Source organism: Canis lupus, chromosome 32 (genome assembly GCF_011100685.1).
Source record: "Canis lupus familiaris isolate Mischka breed German Shepherd chromosome 32, alternate assembly UU_Cfam_GSD_1.0, whole genome shotgun sequence".
Classification (NCBI taxonomy): domain Eukaryota; kingdom Metazoa; phylum Chordata; class Mammalia; order Carnivora; family Canidae; genus Canis; species Canis lupus.
Genome location: NC_049253.1, coordinates 19,282,815 through 19,310,462, shown reverse-complemented (window position 1 = coordinate 19,310,462; position 27,648 = coordinate 19,282,815). Strand labels below are relative to the sequence as shown.

At 34.1% G+C, this 27,648-nt stretch overlaps 1 protein-coding gene across 16 annotated transcripts in view; it reads left to right on the top strand.

The window, feature by feature from the left end:
* The window catches only part of RAP1GDS1 (Rap1 GTPase-GDP dissociation stimulator 1), a 159,897-nt gene that overhangs the window by 73,536 nt on the left and 58,713 nt on the right, over positions 1-27,648 (top strand). For 15 of the 16 annotated variants that reach the window (XR_005382801.1, XR_005382800.1, XR_005382802.1 and 12 more), the window contains one exon: positions 27,154-27,300. The exons of the other annotated variant lie outside the window; for it this stretch is intronic. Coding sequence is in view for 5 of the 15 variants with exons in the window: in XM_038582073.1 (XP_038438001.1) it covers positions 27,154-27,300 (147 nt within the window). In the remaining 10 variants the exon portion in view is untranslated. The remainder of the gene's footprint in view (positions 1-27,153; positions 27,301-27,648) is intronic. 16 annotated transcript variants of the gene reach the window in all.

Here is a 27,648-nt window from a genome sequence, read left to right as displayed (position 1 = left end):
ACAAATACACAAGTGCATATGAAAACTGATGAAATCTGAACAAGGTCTGTAGGTTGTATCAGTGTCAGTTTCCTGGTTGAGATATTATATTAGAGTTATGTAAATGAGATCATTAGAATGAGCTGGCTGGAGAGAGCCTCTATTTCAAAATTAAAAGTTTAGAAAACCCCATGTATCCAGGAGGCATATATGCCCTCTCTTCTATGGAGAATGACCTTGTTTCTTTCAACTCTACTTGAGGGATGGGGGGAAATGTATATGTCATAAATATATGTGTGTGTGTGTGTATATATATACATATATATATATATATATGTATATATATATATACTTACGTACATAAACACATACATACATACAATTTTAAAATATGATCTTGGCAATATTTTTTTTAACTGCATATATGCAATTAAAATGGAGGATACAATTACCTCTATTTTTTTTCTCCCTTCAAATTTGACTTTCAGGAAAAAAAAACAACAAAAAATTGACAATCCCAAAATAAGATTTAGGGAGAGGGAATTTATACTTTCAGGGCTTTGATTAGAACTGGTAATCAACAAGTAATAACTTTACTAGCTTCTGCCACTGTGCAACCTATAGTGGTAGGTTAGACATTAGCATTCCTAGTCTCATGAGAATTTCTGTCTTGGGCCACAAGCCTCTACTTCAGGTGAGATTCCTGATTAAGTCAGGATCAGCCTTTAAGTAGTTTATAATTTACCCTTATTCTAGAAAACTAATGCAAATAATGAGAGGGGGAAAAGGCTTTTGCTGATACTCACTTCTCATTGTCCAAGTGTGTCTCTAATATTTAAGGAAATTGTAGTGTATCAAGGTAAGGAAGCATGTGTATCAATGTTAAAAAAACAAGGCACTATGTAACAAATGCTGTAGGAGGTTACATAATATAGGTCTAGAAGGGAACTCATTTGTGTTTGAGCTCTTCCAGTGGTATCCATGAAGAAGAAAGGATTTAATCTGCACAGGATATGGACCTGTGGAGAGAGGGTGAAAGGGTTTTTCGGAAGCACAGAAAAGCATTTTAAAAGGTAGATAACATAATGAAGAGCTGTGTCTGGAACCCACATTGAGGAAGGGCTTGTATAATGGGGAGCCATTGAAGGTATTTCAGCAAGAGAATGAAATGCTCACATTGATAACATAGACAAAGTTATTTTGAAAGAGGTGTATATTATAAGACAGGCAGTCATTCTTAACAAGAAGTGTGCATCTGAAACACTTAGGAACCTTTTTCAAAACACATTTTCTTAGCCATACACTAGAACCAATAAATCAGCATCTAGCCATATGCTAGAACTGATAAATCAACCTATCAGATACATATTCTGCAAAAGCTCCCTAAATGATTCTGATGCACATTCCTACTTAAAAAATATTGGGCAGTGGACTAGATGAAGAATAACTACTGAGCAGGCTATTTTTTCTTTTTAAGCTTGTGGAACAAATGAAAGAGAGAACAGGAAGAAAGAGGGTGTGTGTGGAACCCAAGAAGATATCAGATAAGAAGAAAGAAGGAGTCTCTGAGTCTAGAATTTGAATCAGGATAACACCAACAATAGAAATAGTGAGACCCCATCTGGTGGCTGTGTTTGGAGGTGTGTTGAACTTGAAGTGCTGTTGTCACATTCAGGTGACAGAACTTTGAGATTCATCCACTTACAAGTGATTGAGTGACCCAGTGATCATTGACCCATGACAGTAGAAGAAACTGTTTAAAGGAAAACAGCCACATTTAGGGTGTAGGAGAAATAGAGGAGCTTGTGAAGAAGAATTGAAAGATTTGAGGAAAATAAGTTTATTGCTGTGGATTCCAAAGAGTTGGGTGGTAAAGTGTCAAGTACTGCCAGGAAAAAAATACTGAGTTTTGATGATTGGATAAAGAGATATACATGTTTTAAAACATCTTTGAGTTTTGTGGAGAGAGGAGTCAAATTTCAAGGTCTATGGTAAGTAATGAAATGAAGGGAGAGTATTTCTAAAAGTTTAATGAGAAAGGAAGATATGAGTAGTTTGAAGGAAGGGCAGTACTATTAGAGTGATACAGAGTAGTGGAGACGAGAACATATTTATTAGGCTAGGACCCTGTGGACAAGGACAGAGTAAATTTCTTAGAATAACTGATGAAGAAAGATCACTGATGAAAAAAGATCACAGATGAAAAAAGAAATGAAACCATGAACCCAAGTAAATGGAGTTGGTATTAGAACAGAAAAGGACATTTCTACTATAATGAAAGCTGTCAGAAGATAAGTGAAGGTATAAAAAAATGTGAAGATGGTATTTAAAAATCTTAAGATAGTAAAGAGGACAATCAGAAGTGTGTTTCTAGCATGGCCTCCCATTTTCCCAGTAAAACAGAAGTCAAACCCATCTGTTAATAAAAGTGGCAAGGTAATAGTAGAAAACTTGTGGTGTGGGGGGAAGGTTCAGAATTCAGGTTATGGGGTATGTTATCAATAGTCATGAGGGTAGGGTTGTTTAAATAATCAAATGATAGTAGAGGTTTACTGTGATTAGAGATCTCAATTTTTGCATGCTTATTAATGTGAGTTGTGCACTTAAAATGTATGTAGGCTAAGGAGTTATTTTGTACTTTTATGTGTGGACCAGAAAGAACCACAAAAATAACTTGAAATTGGAATTTCGGCTTCATAGAAGCAGAGACTTTGGATCTGAGTAGGAAGAGAAGTGAGGCAGAAAAGAGGAAGCCATTATAGTAGGCCAGGTGTGATGTGTAAATACTGACTGTAAGAGAATGAAATTAAAATGTGAAGTAAGATTAGATTGTTTATTATCAGTTTGTTTGGTTCTTGCAAAGTACTGCACTAGGCTTAAGAAATAGTTACTTAGGTAACCCCTTCAGGTAGTTTACACTTTGAGGAATTATGATCTTTCCATTATTAGTCACATTCAAATCCCTCTTGTTTATTAAAATAGTATTTAAAAATCTAAGGTTCTATGAATTTTTACCTTAATAAAAATTGTAGGGCAAAGAGCACATTACTTAGCTACTTTTTCCCAATACTTCATTAGTTTCCAACTACTGTGTTATAAAAAAATGATTGTCTCATTAAAAAGAGATGGAATAATCATTTCCACGTAGTTGTTACCATTTTTACAGATATGAAAGTGGAGGCAGCATGTGAGGAAGTGTTGCACATGGCAAAAATATTAGATGATTTTCCTTGAGTTCAATAAGAAGTCATAAGGTTGCCAAATTAATCTTTTTATCCCTTGGATACCAGCTTTGCTTCTTGTCTCTGAGTCAAAGCCTGAATGGCTTTTTGAATTTTGCTTTTCTGAGTAACAGGTCTTAGATGGGGAGGAGAGGAAGTCTAATTTATAAAGTTCTTCAAAAATAAGAGTATTGTTTGTTTTTGCGTAAATCTTCCCCTTCCCTTAACTTTTACTATGCTAATTTTACCTGTTAAAGATGAAGTTAAAGTTTAGATTCATCAAACATAAAATTTTCAGTCTGCTTAAAGAAACCTTGCTAACACATATTATTCTCTGTTCTGAGAAACTGTGCTGTTATCAGTTCGAGGTAATTTTAAATCATAACTATAAATATATTTCACACACATACACATATCTTTTCATAATCTAGCATAATTTCTTTTAAGTATGAAATATTCTGATACATAAGCCTCTTTTATATGTAAAATAATTGGAATAAAGTTTAATTTTGATCTTGAGCAGTTTCGACTTCTAAAGTGAAACTATGAATTATTTATATTGTAACCTAAAGGCTATTCAGAAGTCATATTATGGAAATAATTGAGTTCCATAAATTATTTTATAATTTGCTTATAATCTATAGATACTCTGTCCTTTTGCTAGTAAAATGAGAATATAGAAATAGAAAAATGGAGTAATTTCAGCAATTCCCTGAGCAAATGTATGGTGATTTATGGATGCTCAATTATAAAAAGTCTTTTTGAAGAAAGGAGAATTATCAGGTTTTTTTTTTTAAGATTTTATTTATTTATTCATGAGAGACACACAGAAAGAGGCAGAGACTAGGCAGAGGGAAAAGCAAGCTCCTCGAGGGGAGCCCGATGCAGGACTCGATCCCAGGATCCCTGGATCACAACCTGAGCTGAAGACAGCTGCTCAACCACTGAGCAACCCAGGTGTCCCTATCAGTTTTGACTAATGTGAGAAATCTGTTGAGCTGTAGAAATTAATACAAGTATCATCAGACACACCAAAGCTGTGCCCATCAAATGCCATGTTGTGACCTAATTTTAAATTGCATCTGTGGAACTAGTGCTTTCCCCCTGATCCTGCATATTATACATGTAAATATGTAAATATATTTGAAATTATCCTGCATAAAGACAAAATTTTTAAACCTTGAATATAATACTATGCCACAAAATTGCAAGCTTTATGCTTCTTTTTTGATGTATGAATATTTAACAGTCATGGTAGATTTTTCTTCATGACTCATTTTTGTAATTTGACTGATGTAGTATTTATAGCTTTTACTTTTATATCTAATCTTTCATTCATTTTACCTGCACCTGGTTTATTTATAAGTTGACTTTTGAATTTAAAAAAGATATTGATGGGTTCACATTTTTCATTTGCATGCTTAAAACATATTTGAATAAACTAACAAAGATTGAACCTGTTGAACCATCCTTTTAATCAGCCTTCTATATGACATAGGAAAAATATATCTCTACTATGCAAAGTTAGAATTAGAAACAAGCCTTTATGTTGCTGAAGACATGTATGTATGTTCCTGCCCATACAAAATGTCAGTACCTACACCATGGATTATTTGATTTGAGTGTTTTTATTCAGTAGTGCTGATGAGTAAATCCCTGGAAATTCTTATTCTGTGTCTTTGTATTTTTTCGTGCATGTATATGCATCAGGTAATGTAATCAACAAATAGTGATTGAGCCCACTGTGTTCAGGACACTGTGCCAGTGTAGAGGATTATAGGAGAAAATAAGAACAAGAATTCTGTATCCTTGAGGGGCTTGCAGGGGGAAATAATAATAAGTAAATACTACAAAAAGAATATTTACAGATTGTAGTCATTGGTATCCAGGAAATAAACAAGATAATGGAATAGAGAGTATTGGAAGGTGAAGAAAGATGTTATTTGAGCTGAGGTCTGAAAAATGAGAATGAACTATTTAAAGTGAAGAGGAAGAAAATTTCCTTTAGAAGTATAGCAGTTGCAAAGCCCTAAGTGAGAAAAGAACTCGGTATGTTTAAAGAACAGAAAGGAGCTCAAGATAAAGAGATGTGCTGTACAGGAAGAGTATTGGGCAAAAGCGTGGGAGAAATAAGCAAGACCTAGATCATAGAGAATCTTGCAGGATCATTCTAAAGTAATAAGAACTTATGAAAGGGGATCTGATTCAGATTTTAAAAATATCACCCTTGGAACTGCTAGGAAAATAGGTTGAGGAGAATGAAAGTGGGAATTGAGATGGAAGCATGGAGACTGATTTTAAGATTTTTGTAGTAGTTCAGGCAAGAGATAATGGTGACTTGGGTTAGTGTTATGGCAGTGAGGATGATGGAGGGCAACACAAGTATTCGAGAAGTATTTATAGTGATTGGATCAGAAATGAGAGTAAGAGAAATCAAGAGCAATATCTAGACTTGGGTTTTGAGCAGCTGGATAGAAGTTAGGGCAATTTACTAATATAGGAAAGAACAGAGTTTTATGTTATGTTTTTTCTGACCTTTCTTGTTATTACTGCTTGTTTTTACTGGAGGCAGTAATAAATTTGAGCTCTTAATAGAGATATGTAGGGATATTTTTTTATTTATGAAAAATTTATTACATAACACCTTGTTTTTAACAATGTTCAATTTTTTAAAAAATTCATAATACTTGTGTCATTCATGTAAAATAGTTTGATACAGTACATTCTATGTTATAGGGTTTTTTTTTTCCCTCAAAAATTCTAAGGCTCTCCTGTTCTTTCTCCTTTGCTGAAGTAAGGGCACCCTAAACAACATACAAACAAGTTTTAAAAAAGAAAATTAACTGAACAAAACTTTAATAGCACTACACCCACCAGCTTTAAAATCAGGACAAAATATCTGAATTGGATGCTGCACCTTTCAGAGGAAGTTATCATTCATGCTTTTTTCGTCTTAAAACATGCTCACTAATCAGCAACAGGAAAACAGTTGGGAAAATTCTGTATCTTTATATTTGTATATATTTTGGGGATTAAACACTCAAAGGTTTAAGTAATTTTTTGCAGTTAGCCAAAATGTTCAGATTATAGTTGGATAGATGATGTAGATTCAAAGAACCATGAGAATTAGAAAACTTAGGGACTAAAGCAACCTAGAACTTATAATTTTTTAAATAGAAGAGACTTTTAGAATTAAGTCTTCCAATCCACCCCTTCCAAATTCCTTACAGGTAAGGAAACTGAGAGTTCAAGTGACTTTTCAGAATACTGTTGAACATGTATTGTATTCAGAATACTGTTGACATGTAAAATCCATGTCTCTGCTTCATTGTCAAAGTACTATATTGAGGAAGCTATCACTTTCATAAGTACATACTTCACTAAATACATTTATGCTTTAATATTAATGGTTTAGCTCTTAGAACTGCAGAATATGGGATATATTATAAATTCTGCAGATATGGGATATATTATAAATTCCTAATATTAGAAATAGGTTCTAAGAATTTTGTTATAGCTAATCCTACACCTACATTTTGTTTAATCTGTTATAAATCACAAAAATAATCACCACCTAATTGAAAGAAGATGGAGCAGAACCAAATGATGAAGGAAAAGCTCTTTACATTTTTCCAAATTTGAAAACATAGAAAATGTATATGTGTGTATAAACATGCTTTAGTATCGTATTTGATACATTATTTTTGTCATTTTCTATAATTGTAGAGCAGTCTATGAAATACTGACTTCCCTCTTTATTCACTGAGAAATAAAACACATTGTGATTTGATCAGTATTCTTAATAAAACTAAGGAAAGCCAGATAACAATCTGAGAGTTTTATTATTCTCAATAAAATAATTAGACAAAAATAGGTATACCCTTCAAGTTTTATAAATATTTATTGCTTTGTACTATTCCTTTTGTGTATAAGGTATATAGGTGATAAAAATTAAAATATTACCTTAACAATTGTCTTGAATAAATTCTTCCATTCCTAGGATGAAGAATGATAGGAATTTATACACATCTTACATATATTTAACAAGTATTTTAAATTCCATTTTGTCCAACTTTCACTGATTGATACATCCTTTTAAATTTGTCTAATTTATTGGTATTGTAAAGTGGGCTTTTCCATTTAGTAAGTAGCTCAATAGCATAAAATTTATTCTGCTACTGTGCTTTAAATGAAGTAAGCTGAGGTTTTAAATAGCAAAACCTTAGTAATGTATCAAACAAGCAGCCAAAAAAGTTCCTTAGTGACCTGAAAAACCTTCTTAAAATAAGCAGTGATAAGAAGATGAAAGAACAGATTCTTTCATTTGGGCAGCTTGTCATTTGAGTGAATACCAGGTGATTTTTTTTTCTCTTTATTCCACATAATATAGTATAGGTCAGTTAATAAGCATTTAATATATGTCATTTTTATCACCTAACCTTTATTAGATCAGCTTGGTATTATATTATGCTTTATAATAAAGAAAAGAAAGATATGGAGATATACCAAGTCATTTCTTCCAGATTGATATGTATTTTAAGAGGCCATAACTGAATGAAAATTATAGGCAATTTTTAAAAAGATTTTATTTATTTATTTATGAGAGACACAGAGAGAGGCAGAGACATAGGCAGAGGGGCAGGTAGGCTCCCGCAAGGAGCCCGATGCGGGACTTGATCCTGGATCCCGGGATCACACCCTGAGCTGAAGGCAGACTCTCAGCAACTGAGCCACCCAGGCGTCCCTAGGCAATTTTTTAAAAAGTAATTTGATATTAAAATTGATTGACAATCAGGCCTTCTGGTGAAAATATTTAATGATTTCTGAGAGTGGGAGCAATGCTGTCATTCTTGCATGAAGATCTTGTTTTTGTTCTTCAGATTTCTGAATTGTCATGACATAATTTCTATCATTTCTAGAGGTTCTTCTTATCAATCCTATTTCTTTTAGCCCTGATTTTTTGCTCATTTTGTGATTTGGATGATTATTTTATTATAAAATTACTTAGGAAAGTTATGCATTAAAAGCAGTCTTGTAGAATGGGGCTGATGCTTCTCTATAGTGGCCAAATTGATTTTGGAGGAGAAGCCCTATGCTTATCTAGTTATGAAGCAGCTAAAGTTTCAATTCAATTTGATGAGCACTTAAAAGTGTCTCTTATATGCTCAAGAATATTTAATTGTCTTGGGCAGCCCGGATGGCTCAGTGGTTTAGCGCCACCTTCGGCCCAGGGTGTGATTCTGGAGACCTAGAATCGAGTCCCACGTTGGGCTCCCTGCATGAAGCCTGCTTCTCCCTCTGCCTGTGTCTCTGCCTCTCTCTCTCTCTCTATCTCTCATGAATAAAAAAATAAGATCTTAAAAAAAAAAATACTTAACTGTCTTGTCTTTTAATAATTTTAGTTTTTACAGTATTTGAAAATTTTTTAAATAAAACTTTTCAGTGGCATGTCACAATTTTCTTTTAAATAATAGTGTTCAATAGTGATACATTCATAAATATCTACCATATGATTCAGCTATTCCATTCCTAGCTATTTACCCAGGTACTTGTGCGTTAGTATTCAGTGCAACTGTATTCACAGCCCCAAACTAGAAACAACCCAAATGTTTAGCAATATAGGTAAATGCAGTAAAAAAAAAAAAAAAAAAAAAAAAAAAAAAAATATATATATATATATATATATATATATATATAGCCATACAGTGGAATACTTTTTAGCAGTAAACAGTAAACCACTTACATACCTGACACTATGAATGAATCTCCAAATCAACCTGAGCTAAAATAGTTAGCTGTGAAAAAATACATCCTGCATTAATCTTTATGTATAATATACATGTTTATATCAAATGCATGTATGTATGTATATATACACACACAATGCAAAATAATCTATAGTGACAGAAAACATTGGTTGTCTGGGGCCAGAGGTAGAGGGAGAGATGGCTTGCAAAGAGACTTGAGGAATCTTTTGATTGTGATGAAATTGATACATTGATTGTATTGGTGGTTTCTAGGTATATAGAACTGTCAAAACTCATCAGTTATATATTTTAAAATCTATTTATTTTACATAAATTTTTCTTAATAGAATTAATAAGAAAGGGAATCAGAATCTAAACACAAAAGTACACATTTTCTTTTTCCTTTTTATACACATAATAAATGTCTTGAAAGACATTCTGGAAAACATGACCATGGACTTTTTTCGGACCCTTTATTAAACCTAATTTATTTGTGCTTCCAGTATACTCTGAGAACTTAATTGTGTTTACTGGTTAAATGTTTTCCTTCGCACCTTTTTCTCCATAACTATGAATTATTTTTATATTTCCAAAATCTAGCTGACGTTTGTAAGATTCATAGGTACCCCCCCCCCCAAAGTTTGATAAATAAAGTCAGGAGAATGAATGCTAATCTGGTCACAGGTTTTGAAAGACCTTGATCAAAGTGATTATGTCATTAGTCAGTATGTTAAGAACTATTACTTCTATTAAATAAGAACCAGATTACAGGTAAGCTAGAGAAAGCACTTTAATTTTACTGTATAACTCTTCTCATTATGAATTCATAATTTATAAGTGACTATATTTATATTTATCATGGACATGAACATTTAATTTCTGTGAAGTTTTTTTATATAAACCACCTTTCTCCTTTTTCCTCCTTCTATTCCTCCAGAAAATATATATATTCTCTGTACTTCATAGCACCCTGTAAAAAAGTATATTGAAGCTTTTATTCTGTTTACTACTCTTGTCTTCCTCATGGGAATAGAAACTCTATGAAAACAAGGCCTTTCACCCATTTTGTAGTTGAATGTGCTAATCTCTTTAGTTCTATCAGTTTTTATTCTGTAAATATTCAAGGTGTGTTTAGGATTGTTATGTCTTTTTAACATTGTATAATGTCCTACTTCATCCCAGATAATACTGCTTGTTCTGTGTCTACTATGTCTGACCATATACACACAAATTTCTTATGATTAGTGTTTGCATAATATATCTTTTACCAGTACTTCCTCAATTTGAATGTACTTATATTCAAAGTGATTTATTTGTAGATAATATAGTTGGGTCTTGCTTTTTTATCCAATCTGACTATCTCTACCTTTTTTTTTTTTTTAAATTTTTATTTATTTATGATAGTCACAGAGAGAGAAAGAGAGAGAGGCAGAGACATAGGCAGAGGGAGAAGCAGGCTCCATGCACCGGAAGCCCAATGTGGGACTCGATCCCGGGTCTCCAGGATCGCGCCCTGGGCCAAAGGCAGGCGCCAAACCGCTGCGCCACCCAGGGATCCCTATCTCTACCTTTTAAGTGGGAGATTTAGACCACATGTAATAAAAGTGACTTTTGTGTGTTTGGCTTAGTTTGATGTCTTGCTAATTGTTTTCTGATTTTTTTAACTCTTCTTATTCCTTTTTCCATATTTTTCCTGATTTCTTTTAGGAAAGTTGAGTAACCTTTATTTTTCCCATGTATTCCAATTAGTGATTTATTATACCTCTTTTTAAGTTTTAATTGGTTGCCCTGTGGTTTGCAATATATATCTTTAACTTATCAGAGTTTACATTTAAATATTGTATCACATATGGTTTAATAACCTTACAACTATGTGCTATTATTGTCATACATTTTGTTTTTATGTAGGTACCTCCCAACATATTGTTCTTTTTACTTTAGACAGTTAATTATCTTTAAATTTAGGAGGAAACATTTTTTTTTAGAAGGAAACATTTTAATATTTACTTTCATCTTTATCACTTTCAGTTTTCTTCATTTTTTTGGTAGATATAAATTTTGTTTTGTATTGTACACCTTTTGCCTGAAAAACTTTTACGAGCTATTTTTTGCATTAAAGATTTGCCATCAGTGAATTCTATCAGTGAATTTTGTTTGAAAAATTCTTTATTTCACCTTAACTACTGAAAGATATTTTCACCGGGTAGAGAATCCTTGGTTGAAGATTTAAAAACAAACAAACAAACAAACATTTTAAAGTACCATTTAGGTATTTTATAGATATCATTCCATTGTCTCCTACTTTGAATAGATGAGAAGTCTACTGCTTTTTTTTATTTTTGCTATTCCAAAATTTTTTTTTTTACCTTCCCCCCTCCAGTCCTGGCTGCCTAAGAGATTCTCTTTTTCTTTGATTTTTCAGCAGCTTGGCTATTTGGTGTGTGTTTTTATTGTTTGCTTTGTTTGAGGTTCCCTAAGCCTCATAGATTTGTGGCAGCATATCTTTCATTATTGAAAATTATTAGCCATTAACTCTTTAAGTATTTCTCTTACCCTATTCTCTATAACTTCTGGGATTCCAATTACACTTACGTTAGACTGCTTCCTATTTTCTTTGAGTTCTTAGATACTCTGGGTTTTCCCCTCACTCTGTTTCCTTGTGTTTTAGTTTTTATAATTTCTCTTGATTTACAGTTACTGAGTCTTTACTTGGTTTTGTTGAGTTTGCTGTTCAGGCTCTTCAAATAATTCTTCATCTTTAATATTGTGTTTTTCATTTGTAGCATCTCCATTTAAAGTCTCCATTTCTCTGCAGAATTCCAAATCTGTTCATGAATATTACTTACCTTTTCCATTAGACCTTTAAATATATTAATCATAGTTAGTTCAAAGTCCTGTCTGATAATTCTAATATCTAGGTCACCCATGAGTCTCATTCTGCCAATTGGTTTATCTTTGGATATTGGGTTATTTTTTCCTCTCTCTTTTTAAAAAAATTTTTTATTTAAATTCCATTTATGAACATACCATATAACATCCAGTGCTCATCTCATGGTGTGCCTTCCTTAATGCCCATCACCCAGTTACCTGGTCCCCACCCAACCTCCCCTTCTGCAACCCTTTGTTTCCCAGAGTTAGGAGTCTCTCATGGTTTGTCTTCCTCTAATTTGTCCGCAGTCAGTCTCCCCACCCCTTCCCTTGTGGTCCCTTTCACTATTTCTTATATTCCACATATGAGTGAAAGCATATAATTGTCTTTCTCCAATTGACTTATTTCACTCAGCATTATACCCTCCAGTTCCATCCACATAAGTGTAAATGGCGGGAATTCGTCCTTTCTGGTGGCTGAGAAATAATCCATTGTGTATATATACCACATCTTCTTTATCCATTCATCTGTCAAAGAACATCCTGGCTCCTTCCACAGTTTGGCTATTGTAGACATTGCTGCTATGAACATTGGGAAGCAGGTGTCCTGTCTTTTCACTACATCTCTGTCTTTGGGGTAAATACCCAGTAATGCAATTGCTGAGTCCTAGGGTAGCTCTATTTTTAACTTCTTAAGGAACCTCCACACTGTTTTCCAGAGTGGCTGTACCAGCTTGAGTTCCCACCAACAGTGCAAGAGTGTTCCTCTTTATCCACATCCTCACCAACATTTGTTGTTTCCTGTCTTGTTAATTTTAGCCATTCTCGTTGGTGTAAAGTGGTATCTCATTGTGATTTTGATTTGTATTTCCCTGATGGCAAGTGATGTGGAGCATTTTTTCATGTGCTTGTTGGCCATATGTAGGTCTTCTTTGGAGAAATGTCTGTTCATGTCTTCTGCCTACTTTGTGACTGGATTGTGTGTTTCTTGGGTGTTGAGTTTGATAAGTTCTTTATAGATCTTGGATACTAGTCTTTTATCTGATATGTCATTTGCAAATATCTTCTCCCATTCTGTAGGTTGTCTTTTAGTTTTGTTGATTGTTTCCTTTGCTGTGCAAAACCTTTTTATCTTGAAGTCCCAATAATTCATTATTGCTTTTGTTTCCCTTGCCTTTATAAATGTGTCTTGCAAGAAGTTGCTGTGGCCAAGGTTGAAGAGTTTGTTGCCTGTGTTCTTCTCTAGTATTTTGACTGATTCTTGTCTCACATTTAGACCTTTCAACTATTTTGAATTTATCTTTGTGTATGGTATAAGAAATTGATCTAGTTTCATTATTCTGCATGTGGCTGTCCAATATTCCCAACACTATTTATTGAAGAGACTGTCTTTTTCATACTGGATATTCTTTCCTGCTTTGTCAAAAATGAGTCGACCATAGAGTTGAGGGTCCATTTCTGGGTTTTCTATTCTGTACCGTTAATCTGTATGTCTGTTTTTGTGCCCGTACTATACTGTTTTGATGATCATAGCTTTGTAATACAGCTTGAATTCAGGCATTGTGATGCCCCCAGCTTTGGTTTTCTTTTACAAAATTCCTCTGGCTATTTGGGTTTTCTCTGGTTCCATACAAATCTTAGAATTATTTGTTCCAACTCTGTGAAGAAAGTCCATGGTATTTTGATAGGGATTGAATTGAATGTGTAGATTGCTCTGGGTGGCATAGACATTTTCACAATATTTATTCTTCCAATCCATGAGCATGGAATGTTTCTCCATCTCTTTTTGTCTTCTTCAAATTCTTTTTTAAGTGTTCTATAGTTTCTAGAGTGCAGATCGTTTACCTCTTTAGTTAGGTTTATTCCTAGGTATCTTATGGTTTGGGGTGCAATTGTAAATGGGATTGATTCCTTCATTTCTCTTTCTTCAGTCTCATTGTTAGTGTATAGAAATGCAACTGATTTCTGTGCATTGATTTTGTATCCTGCCACATTGCCGAATTGCTGTATGAGTTCTAGCAATCTTGGGATAGAGTCTTTTAGGTTTTCTATGTATCATGTCATCTGCAAAGAGTGAGAGTTTGACTTCCCCTTGCCAATTTGAATGCCTTTTTGACGTCTGATTGCTGAGGCTAGGACTTCTAGTATTATGTTGAACAACAGTGGTGAGAGTGGCATCCCTGTTGTGTTCCTGACCTTAGGAAAAAGCACTCAGTTTTCCCCATTAATGATATTTGTTGTGGGCTTTTCATAAATGGCTTTATGATATTGAGGTACGTTCCTTTTATTCCTACACTTTGAAAAGTTTTAATCAGGAATGGATGCTATATTTTGTTAAATGCTTTCTCTGCATCTATTGAGAGGATCATATGGTTCTTTTCTTTCATTAGTCTGATCCATCACATTGATTGTTTTATAAACGTTGAACCACCCTTGCATCCCAGGAATAAATCCCACTTAGTTGTGTTTTATAATCCTCTTAATGTCCTGTTGGATCCTATTGACTAGTATCTTGGTGAAAATTTTTGCATCCATGTCATCAAGGATATCGGTCAGTAATTCTCCTTTTTAGTGGAGTCTTTGGTTTTGGAATCAAGGTAATGCTGGTGTCATAGAACAAGTTTGGAAGTTTTCTTTCCATTTCTATCCTTTGAAACAGCTTTAGTAGAATAGGTATTATTTCTTCTTTAAATGTTTGGTGAAACTTCCCATGGCAAGCCATTTGTCCCTCTGACTTTTTTTTTTCTTGGGAAGGTTTTGATGACTGCTTCAGTATCCTCTCTGGTTATTGGCCTGTTTTCAGTTTTTGTAATTTGTAGGTTTCCAGGAATGCATCCATTTCTTCCAGATTGCCTAATATGTTGGCATCCAGTTGCTTATAATGTTTTTTTGTTTCTTTTTTTGCTCATAATGTTTTTAAAATTGTTTGTATTTCCTTGGTATTGGTTGTGATCTCTCCTCTTTCATTCATGATTTTATCAATTTGAGTCTTTTTTCTTTTTAAAGTCTCAGTAGGGGTTTGACTATCATAATAATTCTTTCAAAGAAACAGCGCTCTTTATCCTCCAAGTATTTGAGTTACTTTCAAAATTTCTTCTTGTGATTGAGTTCTAGTTTCCAAAGCATTGTGGTCTGAAAATAATCTCAATCTTTTGATATCAGTTGAGACCTGATTTGTGACCCAATATGTGGTCTATTCTGGAGAAAGTTCCATGTGCACTTGAGAAGAATGTATATTCTCTTGCATTAGGATGGAATGTTCTGTATATATCTGTGAAATCCATTTGGTCCAATGTGTCATTCAGAGCCCTTGTTTCTTTGGTGATCTTCTGTTTATATCTGTCCTTTGCTGAGAGTGCTGTGTTGAAATCTTCTATTAATGTATTATATATGTCTCTTTACTTTGGTTATTAATTGATTGATATCATTGGCTGCTCTCACATTAGGAGCATAAATATTCATAACTGTTAGGTCTTGTTGTTGGATAGACCCTTTAAGTATGATATAGTGTCCTTATTCATCTCTCAGTACAATGTTTGGTTTAAACTAATTTATCTGATATTGAGGATTGCTACCCCAGCTTTCTTTTGATGTCCATTTGCATGGTAAATGAGTTTCTTGTAGACAGCATATAGATGAGTCTTGCTTTTTTTATCCATTCTGATACTCTGTGTCTTTTGACTGGATCATTTAGCCCATTCATGTTTAGAGTAACTATTCAAAGATATGAATTTAATGTCCTAGTATTACATATACAGTCCCTGTTTCTGCAGGTTGTATCTTTGGGCTCCTTCTTAGTTTACAGGTTCCCCCCTAATATTTCTTGCAGAGCTAGTTTGGTGGTCACATATTCTTTCAATTTCTGCCTATCTTGGAAGCTCTTTATCTCTCCTATTCAGAATAACAGTCTTGCTGGATAAAATATTCTTGGGTGCATGTTTTTCTCATTTAATACCCTGAAAATATCATGCCAGTCCTTTCTAGCCTTCCAGGTTTCTGTGGATAGGTCTGCTGTTAATTTGATATTTCTCCTCATTTTAAGTTAGGAATCTCTTGTCTCAAGCTGCTTTTAGGATTTTCTCTTTATGTCTGAAATTTGCAAGCTTCACTATTACATGACAGAGTGTTGATCCATTTTTGTTGGTTTTGGGGGAATCCTCTCCATCTCTTGGATATGAATGCCTGTTTCCTTCCCCAGATTAGGGAAGTTCTCAGCTATGCTTTGTTCAAACATTCTTTCTGGTCCTCTGTCTCTCCATAGCCTCTGGAATCCTAATAAGATGAATATTATTCTTTCTCAAATTATCACTTAATTCTCAGAGTCTCTCCTTGTGAGTTCTTGGTTGTTCTTCTCTCTGTCCTCAGCTTCCTTCCTTTCCATCAACTTGTCTTTGACGACACTCACTCTCTCTTCTGCCTCATTTACCCTAGCTGTTAGAGCATCCAGTTTAGACTGCATCTCAGGTAAAATATTTTAATTTTGGCCTGATTATATCTCATTTCTGCAGTAAGAGAATCTCTAGCGTGTCTTATGCTTTTTTCAAGAGTCACCAGTCATTCTGTAATTGTAGTCCTAAATTCTATCTCTGACATCTTACTTAAAGCCATATCCATTAGATGTGTGACATTAGATGTGTATTACTTCTGGTTCTTTCTTTTCTGGTGAATTCTTCCTTTTACCAGTCATTTTGTCCAGTGGAGAATGGCTGTATAAGCGAGCAGTCAAAAATATATCAACCCCGACCCAATCAAAATACAACCAAGATAATTCCGAAGTGGTCAGTGACCAGAAAATTTTAAAAAAAGAAAAGAAAAGAAAATGAAAGAGGAAAAACAAACTTTAAAAAAATATTAACAATTTTAAAATTGGGGGGGTATGGTAGGAGAGAGAGAATATAGTCTTACAGAGTGGATGAAGACAGTGATCCTCTTGGTTCTGAGTGTATTTTGATCTGTATGTTAGAAGGTACTAAATTCCAAATTCATACAAACAAGCAAATCTTATATAATGAAACAACAGCAACAACAAAAACAAGAAAAAAGAGGTGGGTGGAATGGGAAGGAAGAGAGAATATAATCTCACGGAATGGACCAACATGGTGCTCCACTTGGTTCTGAGTGTATTTTGATCTGTATGTTAGAAGGTACTAAATTCCAAAATTATAAAACAAAACAAAAAACTCTAAACTTATATATGTACAAAAATTAAATTGAATACGTTGAAAGGAAGCCAAAAATGAAGAATATATCTATGACATGTAATTGTAAAAATATAAAAGTAAAAAAGAAAAAAAACTTAAAAATGAAGAGTACATAAAATATTGTAGTTAAGAAAATAGAAAAAATACTGGAAATTGTTACCTTGAAAGATAAACGGATATAAGAAAAAAACCTTGAGCTCTATATACTATTTTCCCTCAATCCTAGAGCTTTCCAGTCTTGTTTGGTTAATAGACTTGTCGTTCCCCTGTTCTTCCAGCTGGTCTTCTAGGGGAGGCACCTTCTATGCTGATTCTGATGTGTCTGTGCCTGGGTGGGTTGCCCACTCCCCCGCCCCCACCTCATCACCGCCAGGTACCTGGGCTCAGTGTAAGCAATTTGCCCTATGATGTCTTTGTTCCCTGGAGACTGAGCCTCTCTTGAGTGTGAAAATAAAAAATAAATAAAAATGGCAGCAGGCATACCCTCCAGCCCCAGAGCCAAGAGCTCCCAGAATGTACCAAACTGCAGACTCTTTGTGCCCACTGGCTCAGATCCTCCTAGGGGCAGGCATTAGGGCACTGATTTGTACAAATTGAAGGGCATCAGGGGGCTAGAGAGCTTTCACCAACTTGTGGGCTCACTGGCTCTGCCCCTCCCAGAGGTATCAGAGGATAGCCTGCCTCTATCCACTGCTGGGCCCTAGCTGGGGCGGAGGAGAACCTTCATCTCATGTAGTGCGTACCTGCTCCACCTTTCCCAGATGCTAGCAGAGGGTTGCTGCATTCCAGTCCTTTGTAGGGACCCAGAGCTGACAATGGTCCCCTGATCCGACCATGGTTTATGGCACAAGTTGAGCTTTCTCCCAGGCTCACTGAGCTAAATCTGTTTCCTGCTCTAATGCTTGGGAACTTTGCTGGCTTCAGGCACCCCTGTTCTTTCTGTGCCTCCAGGAATATTGAGATCTCACTGCCCCTTCTGTGATTCTGTCCTATTTCACTACTGAGCACTTGTCAGTCAGGGAAGACTCTCTCAGGAGCAGATTTCTAAAGGTCCTGATTATGTGTCCCAAGGCTGTACTACTTTCCTGCAGCCTGCTTACAAAGGCTCCCTCCTGTCTCTGCCCCCTGTTTATCTTCTAGTATATCCCCTCTGTTTCTCTTCTTCCCACTCCTACCTTGTAAGAAGCAATCACTTTTCTATTTGTAGAGTTCCAGCTGTTCCTTCTTTACATCTTGGGTTAAATTAATAAGTGTTCAGGATAGTTTGAAAGTTACCTAGCTAAATTTGAGGAACCAGATGAAACAAGGACCCCTACTTGTCTGCCATCTTGCCTCCCCCCCCCTCTTTTTTATACATCTCTTAATTTTTTTTATTGAGTGTTGGGCATTGTATATAGAGAAATAGTAGATACTGAAATTAACAGTATTTAATCCTAAAGAATAAGCACACTTCCTTTTGTTTCAGGCAATTAGTATAGGGTAGAGATCCAGCCAGTCTAGTCAGAAGTTGAGCGGGGTTCACATTTTACAATTGCTAAATTTACTTCAGTGCAGTAGTCTTCAAACTCTTAGCAATGGGCTCCTCTTCCCACATGCTTAGAGTAGGGATGCTTAGTGTTCTTGCTTTCTCTTCAGCCTTTAACCATCTATGCATGCCTATAGGTGGTATACATATACCGTATGTGGTATGCACATACCACAAAGGGGTTCCCTCCATATTCCTATTCCTCTTCCAACAGTAGACTATGTTCACAAGCACCATAAAAAGCCTCCATCACTGTTATTGTTAGTCCACAGAGTAAAAACCCATTTCTAAGCATTTTGATGGTAAGTGGGAAAAAAATTCAAGGACAATAGATTAAGTAATGAAGAAATGCTAATTTTCCTTTGATTGTGCCTGTGTCACAGTTTGCACATGTATACCGTTGATTAACTAATTAAATCCTATACTAATTATACTTGAGATATATTATTGTTAGTGATCTGAAAACCATAATTTCTATGAAATTTATAAAATTTGAATATGTAGTTAAGGCTCATTTTAAATGTCAAATACTTTTTTTTTCTTAGTATGAAGCTTGAATATTCCACATTGTTTATGTGGAGAAGTATGAGTTTCCTAGGAATGTTATAATAAAATGCCAAAACTGCCCATTCGATCCTGGAACTCCAGGATCATTATTGTTTTAATGGCTTAAAACAATAGAAATTTATTGCTTTTTTAGTTGTGGAGGTTATAAGTCCAAAGTCAGGGTGTCAGCAGGGCTATACTCCCTCTGAAATTTGTATGCAGAGAGGCCTTTTTTTGCCTTTCCTAGCTTCTGAGGTCCTCAGGGGTTATTTGGCTTGTGACAGTAATCTCCAATCTCTTTTTCTGTCTTTACATGCTGTCTTTTTGCCTTTATGTTTTTATTTTTTCACATGGCATTCTCTCTGCATCTCTTTCCTCTTAAAAGGATATTAGCTATATTGCATTAAGGACCCACCCTATTCTTATCTTTTCTATTCATATTTGCAGTGACCCTGTTTCCAAACAGGTCACATTCTGATGTACTATGGGTTAGGACTTGAACATATATTTTGGGGGAACACAGTTTAACCCATAATAAGCAAGAATAACGTCTGTGTCTCAAAAGCACACTCCTAAATCAGTAACATTATCTCAAACAGATAAAGATACTAAACTACTAAATTTGAAAGGCAAGCTAAGAATACACTTAGGAGTAACTCTGTGTAGTCAACTTATTTTAACTTTCTAGGAATTTTTATATTTGATTTCTTTTCTTCTTTTTTTTTTTTTTTAAAGATTTTATTTATTTATTCATAGAGACACAGCTACAGAGAGAGGCAAAGACACAGGCAGAGGGAGAAGCAGGCTCCATGCAGGGAGCCCGATGTGGGACTCGATCCCGGGATCTCCAGGATCACGCCCTGGGCTGCAGGCGGCGCTAAACCACTGCGCCACTGGGGCTGCCCTGATTTCTTTTCAATTCAAGTAAACTTGAAAAAAAGCAACAACCTTTTAAAAATTATATTTAATTTAAATGTAAAATGTTAAATGTTAAATGTAAATCATTTAAAATATTTTTTTAATCATTTAAAATATTAATGAACTGTCCCATTTGCTGCTTATTTGGAGCATTGTTTATATAGAATTCTGGCAAAATTAGGCAATTCAATCATTTCCTTACTTAGTAATAGGATAGTTTGGGGACTTTAATAATATTGTTCATTTTGCTTTCTAAGACACCTGAATTTCATAACACATGTGGCTGACATTCACTGAAAACTAGTGGACTTTTTGAAGTTTAAAATCTAGTCTCTAGTTATAGTTTGGTTTTGACTAAAAAGACTCAGAGTAGTATTTATGTCTCTATATTTAAGAGTTTAATTAATGTTGCCTATTATTTTAAAATCCTTGCTCAGAATAATTTACATGTGTTCAGATTCTATTATAATGAAATATTTGTTCTTAGAATTTAAGAAGTGGCATAGCAGTGGATTCTGAACAAAAGAAACGTGGAACTTCATTAAAATAAATTTTTTTTGTGGCACCTTTGTAATGCTATTGCTTTTTGCAAACTAACACTAGTAAGGACTTAAATTATAATTGTTTTGACTGTAAGCACCTACTCTGAATCACCTTGTGTTCACTAAGAAAGAGCACTTAAAAAGTTATTATTATTTCTAAGCAGTATATTTTTTCAGAACTCAGCAGGGAAAAAGCAGGTCTCAGCTTTCCAGCTTAAATTGTAAAAAAAAATGTTTGATTTATTTGCCATAAGTCTTTTTAAAAAAAAATATTTTATTTATTTATTCATGAGAGACAGAGAGAAGGCCAGAGACATAGGCAGAGGGAGAAGCAGGTTCCTTGCAGGGAGCCCGAATGGGATTCAATCCTGGAACTCTGGGATCACGCCCTGAGCCAAAGACAGACGCTCAACCTCTGAGCCATCCAGGGGTCTGTACCATAAGTCTTTATAGTTTCTAGATAGTTACTTGGGGAAAATAAAAATAAGTGCGTGAATTATGATTAATGATTGGGAAGTTAAAATAGGAAGATTTGAGGGTTTTTTTTTTTAATGTTTTAAAGAACAAAACCAAACACGGCATATACTAGTACTTCCTGTGTGCACAACAGATAAGAAATAGAAGTTGAAGTAGAAATGAATAAGAGTGTCAGACCCAGAGATGCCTGGGTGGCTCAGCAGTTGAGTGTCTGCCTTTGGCTCAAGGCGTGATCCTGGGGTCTGGAACTTGAGTCCTACATTGGGCTTCCCGGTGAGGAGCCTGCTTCTCCCTCTGCCTGTGTCTTTGCCTCTCTCTCTCTGTCTCATGAATAAATAAATAAAATCTTAAAAAAAAAATAGAGTGTCAGAGCTAAAAAGTGGCTCAGCAGTCTTCTATTCCTGCTTCCACCTTTTTCAGAGCAGGAAACATATCAACAGAGGTTAAGAGCCTTTCTTATGGTCAAACTTAACAATACTTACATCATGGAAACCTTATTATAGTTACTTTATAAGTCATTACTTCAGTGATGTTACAGTTTTTCTAATATTAAAAACTTTGACTTTACCTTATTGAAATTCTTAAGTTAACATTTCAAATTTTAGGTAAAAAAGAAACCAGATTCCCACTCTCAATAACCAGGACTAGTCCTAGGATATCATTATTAAATGTTCTTTGCATTCAGCTCCTCTGTGACCTTAGCTATGGCATGTCTACAGCTTTCTTTACTTGAAGAGTAAAAGTTTTACCTTATATTGAAAATAAATCCCTATTTTCTTACCCTTACTTAGCTATAAGGAGCTTAAATTACAACAGGGGATACTAAAAGTGTTTGGAAAACGACACATATGCTCTTAGATCTAATAGCAGAGAGGGTGAAAAACTGAGGAAGATTGTGTTTGTTGTTTTCTGTTTTCTCTGTGGAGCAGGAAGTATGGTTTCTGTTAAGAATGCACATGTTGAGAAAGAGAGGGGCTTTAGAAAGTTGTGACTGGATGGGTCCTCAAGGGTGATGTGACAGGGAAATGTGAAAAGATGTTCACAGTTTGAGACTTTGTCCAATGCTTATGAGGCTTATAATTGTCAAAGTTTAAGAAAATATTGTGTAATTTGTTCATTTTTTGTGATGTTTCTAAATATTGTTATTAAAAGCACATTCTCTAGGAGTTTTAGAAATGTTTCACCCTCAAAATGGATCTTAATGAATGGATTAGTGACTATAAATTTTGATACAAGTGTGAAACTTGTGTTATTTTACTGTGCCTCTTCAAGCTTTAAACCAATTTTATGTGGCATAGATTTTATCTATCAACTGCTCTCTGTTTAGTGTGGCTTTTGAACAGCTGTTGTGGTATATAGGTTAGTCTTAATATTTGGTACTCTAAAAAGATTTTTTTTTTAACCAAAGATACCAAAGAACTTTTCAGAAATCTCCAAAACTAGATTCTCAGTCAATACTAGACAGTGCTGTTGTCTTAATGAAATAAAGGGCAAAAGTATTTCATTATATCTTTTTTTGTGTTTTTAATGAGGAAAGGTTGATTTAGAATTCAGATTTCCCAAGTTTTAATCCAGAATGCTGATATTTAATCATCATGATGTCTTTAAGCAAAGCCTGAGTTGAAAAAAGGGAAAAAGAAATAAGGTCTATAATTTATCTTCTTAATTCATTTACCATAATATTATCTCTAAAGTACATTTACAATATAAGTCATTTGTTTTTATCTGCTCCATGCCTTAGTTTTCATTTTTGCTGTCAGTAACCTTAAGAAGCCTTTATAGCTTTATGTTCTGTTCCCACTTTTAATTATACCAAACACTCTAGCACTTACTGTAGTGTGTGTGCAGCCTATGATCAGCCAGCATTGTTAATTAACACTTGCAGATCATTATATGCAGAACACTTTTATAGAAAACAGAGAGGGAGGTGGTGCACAAATCCATGACCCTTCAGAATGTTAAAGATGAACTCTTTACGCTACAATTTCTTTGAAAACATAAAAAATGATTTAACAGTATCTCCATACATACATACTTTTCTTGTGTTTCTCAATATTGATTTGTAACAAAATTTAGATATGAGTTGATTTGTTGATCAGCTCTTACTGTTTCTCTCATGTCATCATTTTCTGAGGTGTGCATCATAGTCATCACCACAGTAACCATTCCTGATATCAAAAAGGATTATTTCTTCTGGTAGGAAGTAAGTTTGAGCAGATGGTTGCATAAGGGACCAAGATCTGTTGTTATACAAATAATTAGAGGATGGGAGGAAACTAATATCAATAAGGTATGTAGGATAATTTTTAAAATAGATTTTTAAATTTGTATTTCATACAGAGAATTTCTGAGAAGAAATATGAAAAAGGTAATATTTAAATTACAAAAGTGGAAGCAGCATGAAAATCATAGACTTTTAAATTATGAAAAAATAATAATAATTTTAGGGCACCTGGGTGGCTCAGTGGTTGAGTGTCTGCCTTTGGCTCAGGTCAGAATCCCAGGGTCCTGGGATCAAGTCCTACATCAGGCTCCCAGCTAGGAGCCTCCTTCTCCCTCTGCCTATATTTCTGCCTCTCTCTCTGTGTGTCTCTCATGAATAAATAAATAGAATCTTTAAAACAATTTTAGATAACATTTGCTATTGCAGATTATAGGCTTCTTTTACATCCAGCACCATGCTGCCTCCTCAATTTTTCTCCTTAGTCTTTTCAAAGATTTGATCCTTCTACTCTTTTGGAAATCTGGTGATGATAGAAATCTAAAGACAACATATTTGCTGATGTTATTATAAGGCTTTTCCATAAAGCATGAATATAAGAAAGTTCCAGAATTGTACCTATCTAGTCATATTATTATTACATAGGCTTAAATGGCACTTTCTACTAACTACTTATCAGTCTTTCCATTTTTTTGTTTCAAATTCTAACAGTTATGGATTTCAGCATTTATCTGCTTCTTTCTCTCCTTTCCTCCTTGAACTGTTATGGGTTTTGTTGTTTGTTTGTTTTTTTTTTTCATGTACATGCTGTATACATGATACTAAATTTATTGCCTTATTAAATGTACAAAAAGGTGGATGGTCAACAAAGATCAGCTTTTTTATATTCTGGAATAGGTTCAGCCTTACCTATCAGATTGCCTAAACTTTAAAAATCATATAATACCCCAGACACCTGGGTGGTTCAGCGGTTGAGTGTCTGCCTTCGGCTCAGGGCATGATCCTGGGATCCAGGATCAAGTCCCACATCGGGCTCTTTTTGGGAAGCCTGCTTCTCCCTCTGCTTGTATCTCTGCCTCTCTCTCTCTGTGTCTCTCATGAATAAATAAATAAAATCTTTAAAAAAATCATATAATACCCAAGTAGAAATGGAGGGGTGATACAGTTGGAATGCATATGCTCCTGGAGGGAATATACACTCGCATTAGGAACCTGTTTGTCATTACGGAGAAAGTAAAAGGTACATAAATCAGTGAACCAACAGTATCATCTATTCTTTATAAAGAATAGCCCAAACCTAGGAACAGCCCAGGTAACACTCATCAAAAGAATAGGCAAATAATTGTGATGTATTCATTTGATGAGTATTATACAACAGGAAGCATATAATAGAATGAATTTCACAAACAACGTTCAGTATAAGAAGATAGGCACAAAGGAATAAATATAACATGATTCCATTCAAATACAGTTCAAAAACAAACAAGGCTATAAACTATTCTATAACCATCCTGGGTGTCTACTATGTACTGGGCATTTGTTGCCCACAACAGAGAAAGAGCCTATGGGGAAACACACAAATAAATCTGAAATGAGAATATATATATTTTAATGATTGTATTTAGTGGTTTAGTTTTATTCAGTATATATTCAATATGTATATTGAATATATATTTATAGTGAAATTAGAATATATATGTACTATAACACCTCACAATGATTGTATTTAGTGGTTTAGTTTTAGGTTCCTTCCTCAGCCATACTATATAACTTGTACCTGATATTAGAATAACAGCTTGGTAACCTTTTTGGTAACATTTTTTTCTCATTTGTGATACATAATAACCATGACATACAAGTTTTATTGCTTCCTGCTTTTGGCTACTGAAGAGTAATGGAAGTATACTATTTCTAGATTTATAGCTCTGCTCTTACCTACTGTGAAGAAATACCATAATTGTGCTGGAAGCTTCCTTCATATGACAAGTCATCATTAAAGAATGTAGCAGGGCCTAAAGAATTGATGGGCTGCACTTTCACTGGTGGCTGGATACCTCATAATTATGGAAAATTAAGATATAAATTATATTTGTAGAAGTGACAATGCTTCACAAGTCAGGAGTTATTTATTATGAGAAGATTTAAGAGTCAGCCTACATTTCAGGGATATGAAATTTTAGGATAAGGGACCTTTTATAAATTGTTTTTAAGTGAACCATAATAATACACATTTTAATATTGTAACATAAAGCTATAGAGCTACCTATGTTGTGGGAGAACAATTTATATGGACTTGTACAATGATAGATAATCAAATATGTATTGTAAATGATTTGTAAGATGCCCTTAAATATATACTCTTTCACTGGTTTTGGTAGAGTAATAGAATACAGCATTGTCATTTATTGCTTTGCATCTTTAGATTCTTTAAAATATATTAATAAAGTTATCTTTAACCTTATTTACCTGGATGACTTGACAGAAAAGGGTGGGGGCAGGTGTTGTGAAGGAAAGAACTGCATAAATATTCCTATAGTGAGGGTTAATATTTTTTTCATCTTAGAGATCTATTTTCAAAGTTATCAAACAAGTATTTGTGAGGACCTGCTATATAAGGGGTGTGTGTGTGTGTGTGTGTGTGTGTACATACAATAAGAACTAATATATATTGTTTCATTGTCTAATATGATTCAGCAACAATTATAAAGCTATGACCTTAGTTTCAGATCTCTTATTAGAAAAATGAAAATCTTTCATTTACTAACTTCATAGCTGTAATTTCCTTGTGAGCCATTTCTTTTACTGATTCTTTATACTATGTTTCTGTAGTTGCACTGTCTAGTATAGTGGCCACTAGCCAGATTTGGTTATTAAACAATTGTGAAATATGGCTATTCTGGATTAACATGTAACTGTAAGTGTAAAGTACACTGAGATTTCAAATATTTATCACAAAAGAAAAGACAATTTAAAATATTTCATTAATAAGTTGTATATCGACTGCCTGTTGGGATGATGTTTTATTGGATTTAATAAAATAGATTATTAAAATTAATTTTTACTTATTTTTATGTTTTTCATGTGGCTACTAGTAAATTTAAATCACGTATGTGGCTCATACTTATGGCTCTCATATTTCTTTTATATGAGGAAAGTCAAATTTAGAAAGACAGATACTCCTTCTTTCATCTCTTTTCATTCCTATATTCAGGGGTTAGAAAGTAGTCTAAAGCTCTTTACATATTCCAAGAGTTAATTGACATCTGTTCTATGTAATGTATTAATGTACATAACAGAAGGTATGTCGGACCATAATTTTGATCACTCTTTGTAACGTTGGTGTGTTCTAGAATGGAAGGAATAAGGAAAAATGAAAAACAAAATAGCAAGAATTGAGAAAAGGAACATGCTTATGGACTATAGAAATGCCATTAAAAAGACCCTTATTGTGATCTAGAATGACTCTGTGAGTCAGATTTTTTTTTCATAATAACTAACTTTAAAAAACACTGATTGACATATTTAGTTGTTTCCAAGCTGAGAAAATTTCTATAAAATATTAGTTCTTGTTTTTTTCTCTTATGCAGAATTGTCATTTATGAAAGAGGAGGTGAAAATTTTCACATGTGATAGTCATACATTCCTAGGAACACAGAGAAGTTCTTTAAGCTACTATAGATGCCAGTGAGAATAATCTTTTTTCTCTGAAAAAGTGATTGTCTCTTTTCCCCATCCCACAGCCATTTCCATGATTACTTGTTTTGTTTTGTTTTTCCAAAAAGACATATTTAATGCCCTGCCTAGGTTTATTTTCTACTTAAGGAATAACATTGTTGTTTTATATTTGAAATTGTAAGGTGGTACATTTCTTTTTTCTTTTATTTTTAATTTAACTCTTTGTTTTACAGATGAGGGCAGAAGTGCAGTTGACCAAGCAGGTGGTGCACAGATTGTAGTTGACCATTTAAGGTCACTGTGCAGTATAACAGATCCCGCCAATGAGAAGCTCTTGACTGTCTTTTGTGGCATGCTGATGAACTATAGCAATGAGAATGGTAAACAAAATTGAAAACTTGCTTTATCTCTGGGGGAAAATTAAAAATCATCATTATTATAGTACAGACCAAAAATATTTAGAAAAATTATAAATATTTCATAAGTGGCATATAAAATTAATAATTAGCCAACATTAAATACAGTGTTTCAAAAATATAAAATGTTCTAATTTATTAAATGGGACAAGTTTTTGAAGGGTTACTCATGTTAATTAATACCAAAAACAAAAACAACATAATGATATGGTTTAATATTTCTCACTATGAACATTTTAGAAATAAAAAGTATTAAAATATCTTCATGCTTATTACTTTATATTAATACCTATATTAAAGCTATAGGTGTAG